Here is a 15,594-nt window from a genome sequence, read left to right on the forward strand (position 1 = left end):
AGGGAGACAGGCTAGAGGACGCACTCCCCTTTCCCACTCAAGCTCCTCCCCTTTCCCACTCAGCTCCTCCCCCTTCCCACTCAAGCTCCTCCCCTTTCCCACTCAAGCTCCTCCCCTTTCCCACTCAAGCTCCTCCCCTTTCCCACTCAAGCTCCTCCTGTCTTCACTCTCTTCCCTTCATCCCTTTCTCCTTTAAAGAGTTGCTAGTGGGTTTTGTTTGCTCTCACTGAGGAGTTGGCTTGCCTGGAACTCATGTATCTAGGCTAGCTTCAACCTCACAACAGTCCTGCCTCAGCCTTCCAAGTGCTGGGATTCCAGGTATGAATCTACCATGCCTGGCTTTTGACAAGTTATTAGATTTTAGATAATATCTATTAAAGCAAATTTGAGAGGCTAGACCGACAGATAGATCAGCAGTTCAGGGGACTTGCTGCTCTTACAGAGAACTGGAGTTTGGTTCTAAGCACCCTCATGGTGGCTCACAACTGTCTTTAACTCTAGTTCCAGGGGATCTGACATCCTCTTCTGGCTCCAAGGACACCCAGCATGTACTTGATGCATACACATACATGCAGATAAAGCCACACATACATATAAAATAAAAAGAAATATTTAGAAAGGAATTAAAGAAAATTTGAGCATAAAATGTAAATATTTTATATAAAATTAAATTCTACCTACTCCTATCAATGGCAATCCATTCATTAACATTCTTTTCATGCATTTAAAAATAGATGGTAGTAATATTTTATATTCAAGTACGATTTTAAAGAATTAGTTTTGCAATGTGTGTTTGCCTATGTGTGAATGTACATTTGTGTGCATGTGAAGGCCGAAGGCTGACCTCAGGAGTCTTCCTGGCTCACTCTTCACCTTATGTGTAGTTAGAGGCAGAGCTCTTGGTTGACTCCAGACCTCTCTGCTTTCGCTCTTTTAGCTGGCTTGCTCTGGTGACCGTTTCCACCTTGTACACTCTGGGATTGCAGGTAGGCCATCACCAGTTACACAACACAGACCTGAACTCTGGTTTGCTGCGGCAAGTGCTCTACCTACTGAGCTACCTCCCCAAACCCTCAAATACTCTTTTAATAAAAAGCAAAACAACAACCGCAACCCCCCCCCCCAACTGAACTAGTCAGATAGTTATAGATCAGAAAGGGAATTCCTCATTTGTGAAACTGAAGGTGGCATCTACTTAAATTCCTCCTAGACATTCTGGAGAAAGGACAACTTCTGTTTTAAAAATCTTCTGTACTTTCTGCTGTTTCTTCTTTGTTTGGCGTACTGATTACTTTTCTGCCACTGTGATAAAACACCGAGACTAAAGCAACTTGTGTTTGGACTTAACAGTTCCAGAGCAGTGAGAGTCTGTCATCATGGGGAAGCGTGGCAGCATGCAGCAGATGTGGAGGCTGGGCAGGGAGCTGAGAGCTCACACTTGGGATTAAGCTGGAAGCAGAGAGTGTGAACTAGAAATGGCGCAAGGCTTTAAACCCTTAAAACTCTTCTCCAGTGACATTTCCTCCAACAAGGCCACGGCTCTTAAACCTCACCAAGCAGGGCTATAAGTGTTCAAATGCCTGAGAGTATGGAGTATGACGGACATTTCTCATTCAAACTACCACATTTGGTATGCCCCCTTTGAGGTTTTTTTATAGGTTGGGTAGTTTTGCTTGTTTGTTTTGAGACAGAGTCTCACTATGTTACCTTGGAGCTCATTGTGTCGATCAGGCTGGCTCATGTCTTAGCCTCTCAAGTACAGGGGTTAAAGTTGTGTGCTGTCACACTAGGCTTTTTAATAGGCTCTATATGGGTAAAATTAGCATCCTATTAGATTGATAGAGTGCTGAGTGTATACACACACACACACACACACACACACAGTTGGATGTGAGAACTGAATTGTTCTAGTCAGTTCTCTTTCATTGCCTCCGGTCCCTCAGGTGGTAACTGATCTGTCAGCCAGTTCCAGAGGGAACATGTTTTCTAGAAATGGTGTCTGATGGAAGATTTTATCTTTTTTTCCCTCACAGATTTTGAAGCAAGCTTTATAAGGCTGTTGGACAAAATAACTAATGGTTCTCGAATTGAAATCAACCAAACAGGTATGCTTCTCTGTTTCTAAAAGCACCTACATGTACTATGTAGGCATTCCTCTGCCTCTCATTTGAGGGGTATAAATACTGTATTATGTTAAAAACACTTTACTAACCATTTTGTGTTATCCAAGCCATCTTCATGAATGTGTGGAGAGGACCTTTTGAAACTAACCCAAGAAAGTGCTAAGTAGGAGATTGTAAGAAAAGTTCGTTATGCTGGATCATTAATATATTAGTTTCAACTGTAAAGACCCATGTGTTTATGGTATGTTTATGTATATATGTACACACACAATCATACCATAAATACAAACATAAATATATGAAATCTCCTAATTTTTAAGAGCATAACAGAACTACGGCTATAAGTTAGTGGTACAGTGCGTGCCTAGCTTGCTCAGGGTCGTAGGTTTAATCCTCAACACTGGAAGAAAGGAAATAAGGGAAATACACTTGATTTAGAGAAATAGACAAGTGGCATTTCAGACAAAAGCGAGCATTCAGTGTTTCATATACTTAGCATATATGTAAACTTTCTGAATTTAACATGTGCAATCCCAGATATACTGTATTGTTGTAGGTACTGAAATCTATTTTTGTGCAAGTTTCTATAAATATATTTCAAGAAATTTGGCAGTCCCATCAGCCCTTGAGCCCCTGTCTCATCTAGTCTCTCCTTCAGGTAGTCACGTCACAGTTCTGTGGGCTGTGCTTTTCCTCTTCGGTGGCCGCCATTGCTTCCTGCTGGCCTGTGCGGGCTCACAGCGTGTCTCTGCGTTCCAGTTAGTCCTTTACTGTATGGATGGGTAGTCACTACTTAACTACCCCTGTTGATAATCTTTGGAGTTCCTTCATAGGTTTTCTTTTTGTTACTGGAACTATTATCTGCATTGACTAGGAAGTAGGGCAGACATTCGCCAACACCATGAACTGTCCATCTCCATTCCACAAAGGATTTTTTAGCCTTTCCCGCATGTTGACTCTCTTAGGAAAGAAGGCAAATTTGGATTCACAGGTGGTACTGTACCACGCAGATGTGCTGGTCTCTGTCTGTATTCTACCACACCTAATGGAGAACAGACCCAGGAACGAGATGTTCATCTGTCTCTTTCTAGCTGTGCTTTCTCTGACAAATGCAGCGACAGTTTTTTTGGATTGCATGAATCTGAACTAGGATAATGATGTGGGTCCGCTGACAAAATAAGTTGAGATACTTCACTAACTAATACCAATTAAAATAGCTAACACTGATGGAATTCGATATCACAAGAACCTGGGTTATGTGGGTATCGTGTTTGGTAAGTGGGGTGTGTAAGAGTCCTCATTTGAGGGGAGTGTATGGACTGGGCCACTGGTGTCTGAGACATTGGTGCACAGACCTGCAGCCAGCAGTCTGGGTGTGCTGGAAGCTTGGTGTCCGTCAGGAACCTTCTGTGTTCCACTGTGACTCCGGCAGCTTACACAGCTTAGGAGGAGTTTATATATTACTGCTATTAAATTGTACCCAGTTTATTCTTGTTCAGAGGCTTGGTGGTAGTGAGTCAGCTTTTGACATGAGGTGTGGATTCTGAGGAATGACATTTTGAGCTCCCTGGATGCCTTATTCCAATTCCCCTGGGAATTCACTACATTCGTTGTCTTCATACTTAGTTTTATTCCTGCTGCATTGTTTGTTTGTTTTTCTCTTGGTTTAAGGAACAACCTTGTATTACCAGCCTGGCCTCCTGTATGGTGGGTCTGTGGAGCATGACTGTAGTGTTCTCCGCAGCATTGGCTATTACCTGGAGGCTCTGCTTTGCCTGGCTCCGTTTATGAAACACCCGTTAAAAATCATTCTGCGAGGAGTGACCAATGACCAAGTTGACCCTTCGGTGAGTACTGAGGTCAGACCAGGGTGTGATTTTTCTTCTGTCTGTTGTCACAGGCCAGTTTCTAAGAAAAAAGTTTCTTACAAGCACAGTTTGTTTTCACATGCATTTTGTTTGCCACTTACCTTGAGAGGTAGAGTTAGGTAATTCACTCCAAGACACAGGAGAATTCAGACGCGTGATGTCAAGTTGGAGATGATGGTTAACATTCATCAAAGTGTCTTCTCTGCTGTGTTGTGTCTACAAACCTTCAGAACAGATGCTTGCTGTCTCATCATGTCATGCTGTCTCATGCTTGACATGAGCTATGCCTCTGCTGGCTGCCGTGTGGGTGGAGTCTCTGTAAGGTCATGATGAGCACTGAGGCTAGAGGGCAGCAGATCAAAGTTTTAGGCAGGAAATGCTATCTCTGGGCATTGCCTCAGTCCTATTCAGGCCTCGGCCATTACCTCAAGGACTCTTCACTTTAGAAGCTTCAGACAAAGTGGGCTTGAGGGCAGAGAAGGAATGGATGAGTGTTAGTAGCTGTGGGAAATGACAGGCTTCTCACTAAGCATGTTAATTTTCCTGTAGATAGGAGGAAAATGGTTTAATACCCATCAACAATTTTCATTAGCCTCACCATGGTTGTCAGTGTCTGTGTTAACATCTTGTGGGGAGGGAAGGCGTCTACCCGTTAGGACACTGTACCGTCTGGAAGAGGCTTTGTACAGCTGATGGCCACGCACTGGTCACTGAAGAGACATCTTGTCTTTTCTGTAGATGCAGGCCGTGGCAGCTTCTGAGGGTAGCTGCAGGGTGTTGCAAATTTCCTGAGTGGGAAGGAGCAGTTCATGGCGACTACTCCTACTTACCAAGGTTTCCACTGTGGTCCCATTATATAACGTGATTCTGGGCGGTTGAGGACTTACTCCTCAGTTCTCGGAAACTGAACTACATGGACTCTCAACAGGATGCTAAGTACAGTGCAGGATTTGCAGTTTTCAGCCATGGGTGAAAGAATGCTGCTCTGTAACCTGTTAGAATTTTAAATTAGAGCTGCTTGCCCATCTCCCCCACGTTGTCTGGAGATCCTAGGAAATGGTTTCTTTGGTTCAAATAGGAGGGGAGGACCCTGCACTTTGGCTGTAGGTAGGCAACGTGTCTCAAGTAATGGTAAACGCAGGCTTGGGATTTCAGCACTGTGCCCTCTGTCTGTTTCATACTCATCCTATAATTGCTAATGCTCACAAGCACTGATTAAACACGTTTTCAAAAAACACTTGATGTTTTAGTAACAGTGATCAGTTGACGAATTCCCCGGAAACAGTGCTTTAACCTTTGTGTAGCGTGCTTAAAGCAAATCTGTTCTCATAGCTAGGGGATGCTTTACTTGCCAGCTCTGACTAAAGTGACCCTGTTTAACCTGACTAGACGATTAAACCAAGGCCTAACTCGGGTAAAGAGTAATTTCCTCAGCCTATAGCATCTTCAGGCATCTTCTTTTCACTGTCCCTCTGTCATGCTGCTCTCCGCATAAAGCATGGACTTCGTGAGTAATTAATTCTTCGCTCCAAGAACTCATTCTCTTGGGGTGTGTAGCTGGAAACTGGAAGGCAGAAGCTGGCCGATAGAGAGATGCACAGCTGGAGAGAGTCTGTCTTATTCTGATGAGCATTGCTATAACAAAGTACCTGAGACTGGGTAGTTGATAAATTAAAACTTTATTCTCTTCTGGAACCTGGGAAGTTCAAGAGATGGGACATATTGTAACGTGGTTGAGGGACACGTGAGATACTGAGCCAAACTGAACCTTGTATGAGAAGCATATGTAAAAGATAACTAAGCCACTTTCCTGGTACTGGCCATAGTCTGTTAAATGAAGGCTGCATCCAATTTGCTACATCACCTCTAAAAGTTTTTGACCAGTGTTGCAAGGACAAATTTCAACCTAAGTTTTGGAAAAGACTGTCAAGATAGAGCAATTAGGGAGAGCTACTACAGGAAGGGAAACCAGTCACTGAGGATCATTGTATTGAAATTGTTCATACGTTGTTTTTTTTTTTTTTTTTTTTTTTTTTTGGTTTTTCGAGACAGGGTTTCTCTGTGTAGCCTTGTGCCTTTCCTGGGACTCACTTGGTAGCCCAGGCTGGCCTCGAACTCACAGAGATTTGCCTCCCTGGCTCTGCCTCCCGAGTGCTGGGATTAAAGGCGTGAGCCACCACCGCCCGGCTGGATCATTGGATTGAATCAGCCTGTTAGGCTGTGGCATCATGGAGATAGCAAGGCTTGGCACCTGTCTTTGGGAAGGGAATTGAGATTGATGTGATATTTTTGACCAGAGCCATGTAGCTCATCAGAGGCCGAGTGTGGGACCAGGACTAAGGCTTCTGGTTTCCCCTGCTTATGTAGCTACCGCCCTTGCTTCCTCTCACAGTGCAGGCTCCCCAGGCCTTCCGGGATACGGAAGAGATAACAGTAGTTGTCAAAATCCTGCCACAAACCCTCAGTGCCTTTGTAGTTACTGTTGGGGTCTCAGTGCTTCGTGTTTTGAGGACATCATTCCCCCAATGCCCCTACCATGTGGAATGAGCACCTGTATCGGGATTCTTAGGTAGACATTGAGGAGTTCATTTGGTTTACTCTGACCTGGAGAGAGCAGCTCTAAGTGTTAAAAGGAACATACGTGTTATATATATTTGGAAGAGATTAATAAATTAATGTTATAATATTTATTAATAAACTAATAAAATAAAGCCATGGGTACGTATGAAAATGAACAGAGGTCCCAGTTTGTTTTCTGTGTGAGTCCAGCAGTCTCTTGAGTTTTGTTTGTTTCTTGAACTCTATCTACGTGTTCAAAATTTAATTTAAAATTCTTCTTTGAAATAACTTATAGGTTGATGTTCTTAAGGCAACAGCACTCCCTCTGTTGAAACAGTTTGGGATCGATGGAGAGTCATTTGAGCTAAAGGTAAGAATGTGTGAGCTGGCTGTATATACCTTAGACATTTTTTTATTTAACTTATTGGAAGAAATGTGTGCCACATTCCACATCATCATATATCATGATGATTTACAGGACTTATTAACTGATGCATTAAACTGTGAACTGAAAGAGACCCTCTAATCATGGCAGTAGTAGCCAGCAGTCAGGTGGCACTTACTCTGTGGGAGGTACTGTTATGAGCACTTACATTCCTGAGTCCTTCACACCACACCACAACTGCTGGTTAGCCGAGGAATAGAACTACATGGAGTCTGACCCTTTGCCTCTCTTGTCTGAGTCGTCCTCGTATAATTTGTGTCCCGGAGCTCCTGAGAATCTGTGGTGTCTTCAAAGGCTAGTGGGAATGATTTGACCTTCCTGGGTTGGGGTGTCAGGGAAGCCATGTTTCCTGTGTCTGCTTTATCACCTACATCCTCTCATCATTTATGTAGATTTTACGACGGGGAATGCCTCCAGGAGGAGGAGGCGAAGTGCTTTTCTCATGTCCTGTAAGGAAGGTCCTGAAGCCTGTCCAGCTCACAGACCCAGGAAAAATCAAGCGGATCAGAGGAATGGCGTATCCTTTGCATTAGATACTAATTCTTTCTTGCCTCATGAAGAGAATAGCTCCACTTCTTTCCACTATTTGCATTTTAGGCAACAATCTCATCAAAGTGTTAGTGGTGGAATTGTAGTAATTGAGATCTGTTTTATTATGTGCCTCATGGTGACAAGGTTGATCATTCCTTTTTCTTCACTTAGTGCTACACTAGCTGAGGATGGAAATGATTCCGTGAAGTAAAGTTCTGATATAACACGTAAAATGATGTAGGGGTAGGAGCAGTGGCTGGGGGATCTGGGATGAGGGAGTGGCCAGTTATCTGGAGGATTTTGGGGGAGGCTGGAATCATAACAGTATGTTCTGTTGTAAAGTGCTTCATCTGTGTCCTTTGGAGGAGGAAGATCACTTTATGCACCTCAGTGTTAAGGTTCAGAAAGTTTTGAGTTAACTCGAATTCTACTCGGCAGATAAGGGAAACTGAGGTATAAAAGCTCTGTTTGCTAATAATGTCACATAGCTAATTGGCACAACTGGGATTTCAGCCTTGTCAGTAACCCCAGACTTTTAGCCTCTGCTTTTTTCCTGGAGGAGAGCAGGGACCTTTGAATGAGCCTTGAAGGATGGAGACTTGTGAAGTAGGCCAAGAAAGGGGGATGTTTCTCTGAGAAAAGGGCCTTTGCAGAGCAGGTGGCGTCCCACCATTCTGGGGAGTGGCTAGCAATGCAGGCCAGCAGGGCTCTGGTGGTCAGTGACATTGATGAACACATTGGGGTGTGGATTGAGCGGGAGCCGGTGAAGAACTGAAGGCCATTTTGAGCAGTTGGCATTTATTTAAGTCAATGATTTTCATCTGGAGAACAAATTTGTGTATTAAGAAGACAACTTCCGTGGTCATGTAAAAACTTCCATGGAACATTTGGAAAGTATGGTCATGGGAAAAAAAATCACCCAGTGGCAGCCACTTAGAGGCAGTGGTCACAGAATGATTGTGCCCTACAGAGAGGCAGGGAGGGTGGTAGTCAGGATGGGTGAGAGCTGCTAGTGAGAGAGGCTGCAGAGGGAGAGCACCTGGCCACACGGAAGAGGACGGGGAGTCGTTGGGGATGGTTTGGAGGCTTCTTCCCAAGGCTGCAGAGGGAGAGCACCTGGCACACACGGAAGAGGACGGGGAGTCGTTGGGGGTGGTTTGGAGGCTTCTTCCCAAGGCTTGCTGGTAGGGATGTTTGCTACAAAAGGTTGGGGTATGGGGGAGTAGGTGAGGGCGAGTTCAGTGTTGCACATGTCGATTTTGATGGCTCCAGTAAATTAAGTCTAGAAAGGACATTGGAGTTGAGGATCTGTAGCTCTGGGGCAAGATGAGAGCTAGAAGTGAGTTGAAGTCAGCAGCCACGAAGAATGCAGAGAGGAGACTGGAGCCCTGAGAAGGATGGGAACACCTGGCAGAGTGGATGGGCAGTGCAGGGTGATGGTGGAGAGATGTGGCAAACTGGAGAGGCAGGATGGAGCAGTTGCCAGGATGGGCGTCACTTAGTAAGGTGGCAGGGCTCATGGTTCTGGAGAAGGCAGAAGGGCAGGGGATTGGAAGCCTGAGATTGAAGATCAGGTCCAGTGGACATAGGTGTGAGTGCCGTGAAGAACTGTGGAATCAGATGTAGGGAATACTGTTGGAGTTTTGTATAGGAAACTGGTAAAGGTAGCATTGTCCTTCCTGGCTTTCCCTGCTAATGCTCTTTGAACCCTCCCCATGTGGAGTCTGAGGCAGAAGATACTTGGCAGGTTCCACATCCCTTCCTCTTGAGTGAAGCAGGGACAGAACACCTAAACTGGCACAGATCCTTGGCAGAAATCTGCCCACGGAAGCACTCACAGCCCCCTTGCTCACATTCCTCTCTGAGGAGCAAACATTCCAGCCGAGCCGTTTTTTAACACGCCGCTCAAAGCAGTGCAGGCTTGCCTCTCCACCTTGCCTGTTTCAGAACCCGAGGAACACGCTGACTTTGGGAAAGCTGTGGTTAGCGTGGGTCTCACTTGTAGGGCTGGTTCCGGCTGGACTGAGCTTGTTCTTGTATTGGGAGAACTGTGGTTTTAACTGATGTCCACCCCCACCCCCAGCACTGCTTTTTCCACTTGGAGACCAATGACCAAGTAGACAGGTCCTGGGAGAAGCTGCTGGTGGCCCATGCCACCATGCTGGTGTCCAGCAGCCGTGATTAGAGACCCTTTTATTGACCGCCACCCACCCACTCTGACAGGGTGCACACTCTCAGTTTCATGCTGCTGATCCAGAGCTCATGGTTGAGCGTGGAGGAGTTAAGTGCAGAAGCTGGGGTACAGGCAGGTGACCCGGGTGGGTTGGGAGGGGGAGCAGGGGAGGAAGCTGGTTTTTTGGTTGATTTGGTTTTTGTAGTCAGGTCTGTTTGGTTTTGAGCGAGTGTCTCATTTCTGCATCCTAGGGGCTTACCCTGTATAGTAAGCTCGAGAGCCAGGACTTAAGGCCCCGGCGCGGGGTTGATGTGAACATAAAATAAGGAGATAGGTGTGTGAAAGAACTTTGGGGTCCATGAGTGCTGTGGTGTTGTCTCAGGGTGGTGCTATCTCCTGAGCTGTCCTAGAGTGTGGGTAGGCTCAGGTTCCAAAAAGATGGCACCCACTCAGTCCAAAGGCTGTGAGACCTGGGGCTGTTTGCCTCAACTGTTCAAAGTACATTCTGGACAGAAGAGCTGGTGGTGATGAAACTGGACTCTTTGTGTGTTGAAAAAGTCCTTTTTTTTTGCTCTTTCCCCATTTCGGATTTGTCCTTTGAGTCCAGTCAAATATTGATTGAGCATTTCTGAGTACAGAAGTGGAGTTTGGAGAGTTGTGAGGGATCAGCAGTAACGTCCCTGCCCGTGTGGAGCGAGGACAAGATGTGTCTAGAGGGAAATGTGGGAAGTTCAAGGTCCTGGCTGGAGGACTTCCACAGGAGGCATCTGTGGACTGAAGAGTGATGGAAGGCAGTTCAGGCGGAAGATGGCCCAGATGGAGGTAGGCAGCGGTTCCAGTCTGGGCTGGACTCACTGGGCAGGCTGGAGAGTAGGCAGCAGGATCCAGGAAGGTATCTCTTTAGCAGGGTTCAAGCTCAGACAAGGAGAGGAGCTAGCTGACAGGTCAGGGTCCATGTTTGTTTCTTAGTTCTCATGAGAATCAAGTGTGTTATTGATAGTAATTATTGGACAGCTTTGTAGGAATGGGCAGATCACCCTACGTGGAGTCCGTATGGATTGATACCGTGGTGGTGGGAAGACCACATGTTCTTTTTCCCATTGCTCAGTTCTGCCTCTTTGTCTGTGTGTCTCCAGCTCTTGAGGGTACACTGCACTTGGAAGTGGGGTCAGGGAGAGTCTGTCTGGGTTACAGAGTTTTAACTTGGGGTTATTGGTTCCACATCCTCAGGCACCAACCCTTTTTGCTTATTCTCTTCCTCCATTTCTGGAGTTCCTTTTGTAGAGAGCTGGCTAGTAGTTTTCACCAGCGAGTAGTAAGTAGAGGGCTCCTCTGTCATCACAAATGCAGTAACCGATTCTTAAATAGTAGAACATAGCTCTATGTGTTTTGAAAATGTGTGATCTTTAAAACAGCAGTCCCCTTGATCTTTCACGAAACGTTTTCTGCTTCTCTGTCCTGTTGGCATCCTGGGAAGTGGGCTGGGATGACCCAGGGCCACCCCAGTGTGGTATCTGGCCTTACATTCTTTTTTTTTTTTTTTTTTTTTTGTTTGTTTGTTTGTTTTTGTTTTTTCGAGACAGGGTTTCTCTGTGTAGCTTTGCGCCTTTCCTAGAACTCACTTGGTAGCCCAGGCTGGCCTCGAACTCACAGAGATTTGCCTCCCTGGCTCTGCCTCCCGAGTGCTGGGATTAAAGGCGTGCGCCACCATCGCCCGGCTGGTCTTACATTCTTAGAGAGACCTCTTATAGCAGTCAGACTACACAAGGAGCTGAGTGTTCCCTGGTCTTCACAGGGAGCCTGAGTGTGGCTCTGAAGAAGCAGGCATCTTCACACTCTAAACAGTTACAGAGAAAAGGTGGTTGGGAAGTCAGGGCCGGGCTGTGAATCCTGACTCATTCTCATTCTCATTCTCATTCTCATTCTCATTCTCATTCTCATTCTCATTCTCATTCTCTCTCTCTCTCTCTCTCTCTCTCTCTCTCTCTCTCTCTCTCTCTCTCTCCCCCTCTCTCTCCCTCTCTCTCTCTCTACTTATTGGTTTTTCAAGACAGGATTTCTCTTTGTAGTCCTGGCTATCCTGGAACTCACTCTGTAGACCAGACTGGCTTCCAACTCAGAGATCCACCTGCCTCTGCCTCCTGAATGCTGGGATCAAAGTTGTGCACCACCAACGTCTGGCTTGACTTTATACTTTCCGTTATAGGAATGAATCTAGATTCTTTTTCATCATGACTGTTTTAACCATTTTTTTAATAATAATGAAAAAATTGAGTAATGGAACTATTAAGCAAAATAGTAATAGTTGGGAGATGATGGAATTGTAAGTCTCAGCATGACACAAACTTGCTAGCTTCCTAACATGCTTTTCTCTGCTCTGTCGTCCAAGTATCGTAACTTCCTTAACCCTGGGCTGCAGGTACTCGGTGCGCGTATCCCCTCAGATGGCAAACCGGATTGTGGATTCTGCCAGGAGCATCCTCAACAAGTTCATACCCGACATCTATATCTACACAGACCACATGAAAGGCGTCAACTCTGGGAAGTGAGTGCATTTTAGAACAGACTCCCCAGTGGGAATACTGCAGCACTCCTTTCTGGTCTTTATTTTTTCAGTTCTCATCACATTGGTTTGGATCTGAAGTTCTCAGGTTTCTCTCCCGAAAATAAAAAAACTGGATTCTACAGTTATCTACTTGGGTTAAGAAGTTACTTTTTCTCTAAGGGGCAGCACAGCTGGTCCTCACAGCTGTTGGAGAGTCTCTGACCTGAGCTAAGGGTCCAGGTGAAGAAGGGGCGGTTGAGTGTGAGTGAGAAGTCTGGCCTTTACACTACCTAGTGGAAAGTGATGGTGTCAGAGGTTAGAACTGGAAAGATGTGTACACAGAGTTGGCCCATCCCTCGGCGGGGGGAAGGTCATTGACATTTCCATACCTTTTATTACTCAACCACCAGAACATTCTTCATTGACACATTGAGTGTAACGATGTATCCCAGGATAATTGTAAACATTAAATTTAAAAAGCATGTGTGTATACTATAAGTGTATCTAGCACTAAGTACATAGTATGGAAATGGCAACCACTAATGTTGGCCTTTTCTTTCTGCTTTCTACCTTAGCTTAGATCTGGAATTCATGGGTCAGTTCTTTGCTGACGGGGATTGCTGAGGGCTGGGGGAGGGCATGTAGGAACACAAGCTGTCTGAATGTTCCAGGATAGTCTGTTCTCTGATCTCTTGCTTCACCAGAATGTGCAGGAAAGAAACAGTGCAGGCCTGGAGGCCATGCTGCCTGCCACCAGCTACAGTATAACTTTTTACCTGGTGCCATGGACCCAGCCGACCTGGTATATGATCAGATTCTGTGAGGAGCGGCCGTACATATAGATCAAGATACGGACATAATGGTCATTAGCTTCAAACTCAATTTTAAAAATTAACGTATAAAACCAGTATGTGATTTACACTTGTGTTTAGTTTTTAAGTCCCAAGTTATGGGTAATAAATCATTGTGAAGTCATGTCTGGATTATTCGCCAATCTGATCCAGTGATGAATCCACACGAGTAAGGGTTGTTGCAATGTAGTGTTTACGGCCTGAAACCCTGGGAGCTAGCGTTTCTTGGTGTCCTGCGTTGGCACTTAGACAGCATGCACATTGGTCCAGGGTGGTGCATTTTGACTTACACAGTCATTACAAAGAATAAGGCAGTTCTTTATGTATTGGAAAGCTGTGGAGACTGCTTTGCAGACTCCCAGTGCAGATCCTCAGTGATGTCTTGTGCATGCTGCCACCATGCTGGATGTGCAGTGTGTGTGTGTGTGTGCGCAAGCGACTCAAATGCATCTTGTATGTTGCACTAGAATTTTCTATGGTTCTCTAATGATGAATGATATTTGTTAAACATGGGTCAGATTCTCTGGAACCTTTGCTTTGGCAGGTGTTATTAACCTTTGACTAAGTAGATAATAGTTTTAAAGAAGTTAAAAACTGGGCAATAGAATTCTTCCACGTAGGGAGTCAATATAGTACATGCAAAACATCACTAGCCAGCATTGGGGGTGCATGTCTATAATCCCAGTCCTGCTTGTAGGCTAAGACAGCAGGATTGAGTTTGAGGCCAGCTGGGTGCTACATAGTGAAACACTGTCTCTAAAAATAAAAATGAAATAAACATCATAATTATACCTAGAGTTTTTCTGGAATTCTTTTGGCCAGTGTTCTGGATATAGAAGACAATTTGAGAACAGCGTTGAATGGTATTAAAGGAGACAGCATGGTGTTGCAATTGTGTATGGAGTGTGCCATTGGTAAAGCTTTCTGATGGATGCATTTACTTTGCATTGGACGAAGTACATTTGAGGCATCAAATCTGGCAAATTTGTGGAGACATGCTTCTTTTTTTGTTTACAGACTGGTAATTTAATTATCTTCCTTCTGGCTAAATTGGTTGTCACTGTTTTGTGAGGACAGAATCTCAGATGTTTACCCAGCATGCTCCAGTTCCTGGCTGTGGAAGCTTCCCCCAGGTGCTTGCTTGTTGGATGCATGAGTAAGTCAGTTGTGGTCCTGGACACTTAGGTTCTAGCTGTTGGGTGGTAGAAACATGGCAGAGACCACAGTGCCAGCTCATTGACTATATATAGTTAAGTGAGTTCTCACTTTAGTGCTGTCTCCAGACAAAAGTGCAAAGATGTAACTCCTTTTGCCCTTCCTGGTTTCATACTTCTCATTATGGGAAACATCTGGTCTTTCCCAGACTTGAAGTCAGATGGTGTCCAGGACTGTAGTACGTTCTGAATTGGCAGCAGTTCAGGGTCGAATGGGAACTGGAGAACTTCTAGCCTCTGGAATCTGTAAGGCCTGCATTTGAGACTTACCTTTGTCACTTTTAAGATTTGTTCTACATGCCTCGGTGTTCTGTATTTCTTCAATGAAGAACACATACTTGTCTTTGTATGCTACTGTGTGTACCTTTACTTACTCAGTGTCTGCCTTTGAATCACTAGGTCTCCAGGCTTTGGACTGTCGCTGGTGGCAGAGACTACCAATGGTACCTTCCTGAGTGCTGAACTGGCCTCGAACCCCCAGGGCCAGGGGGCAGCGGTGCTACCTGAGGACCTCGGCAGGAACTGTGCAAAGCTGCTGCTTGAAGAAGTCTACAGGGTATGTCGCCTCCTCTGCAGACGCAGGGGAAGGGAATCAATCTGAAGAAGACAATTGGTGTCTGTCTTTATTCCTTTCTAAGCACTCAAGCTAGAGAGCTAACCTCCGCTTGTGCACCAAGCGTTTAGAGTGAACTAGTTTAATGCGTTCACTGAATTAGTTCATGAGCAGAGAGCTAGCTCTGTTGGGACATAGAACAAATAAGTTTTAATGGAGACAGAGGAGAGAAATGGAGCAGTCAGAAAAGGGAGTGAGCTTCAGAATGAAGCAGGGAAAGTAACGTGGAGGCTGGCACACGGACCTGACCAAAAAGAACAAGCGTTCTTGTTCTCGGTCTCTCGCTCTTTCCCCGTCTGTTTTTATTTTATGTGCATGCATGTATATTTGTGTACCACATGCATACCTGGTGCCTGCAGAGGCCAAAAGGTTGTCAGATCCCCTGGAACACGTGGCTGTGAGCCACTGTTTGGGTGCTGCGATGAATCTGGGTTCTCTGCAAGAGTAGCCAGTGTTCTTAACCACCAAGCCATCTCTCTCGCCCGGGGATTACACTCTCTTATTTCCCCCTACCCCAGTTGTTCTTATGTGGAGATAGGGACTCACCTTCAGATTTGTCAAGGTAGAAATCTGGGTTTGTATGTGGATAGATTTTGCAGTATATTCTAGAGTATTGAAGACTGCCTAGGGAAGGCCAGGCTGTCACAGCATGGTGAGGCTCTGGAAAGTGAG

The 15,594-nt window shown here is 45.3% G+C and overlaps 1 protein-coding gene across 1 annotated transcript in view; it reads left to right on the forward strand.

The window, feature by feature from the left end:
- Rcl1 (RNA terminal phosphate cyclase like 1) overlaps nt 1–15,594 on the forward strand; it is a 44,119-nt gene that overhangs the window by 16,007 nt on the left and 12,518 nt on the right. Inside the window, exons 2-7 of the mRNA XM_028894512.2 lie at nt 2,034–2,105; nt 3,795–3,970; nt 6,846–6,920; nt 7,388–7,512; nt 12,119–12,244; nt 14,709–14,865. Of these exons, the coding sequence (XP_028750345.1) occupies nt 2,034–2,105; nt 3,795–3,970; nt 6,846–6,920; nt 7,388–7,512; nt 12,119–12,244; nt 14,709–14,865 (731 nt within the window). The remainder of the gene's footprint in view (nt 1–2,033; nt 2,106–3,794; nt 3,971–6,845; nt 6,921–7,387; nt 7,513–12,118; nt 12,245–14,708; nt 14,866–15,594) is intronic.

This window comes from Peromyscus leucopus, chromosome 1 (assembly GCF_004664715.2).
Source record: "Peromyscus leucopus breed LL Stock chromosome 1, UCI_PerLeu_2.1, whole genome shotgun sequence".
NCBI lineage: Eukaryota > Metazoa > Chordata > Mammalia > Rodentia > Cricetidae > Peromyscus > Peromyscus leucopus.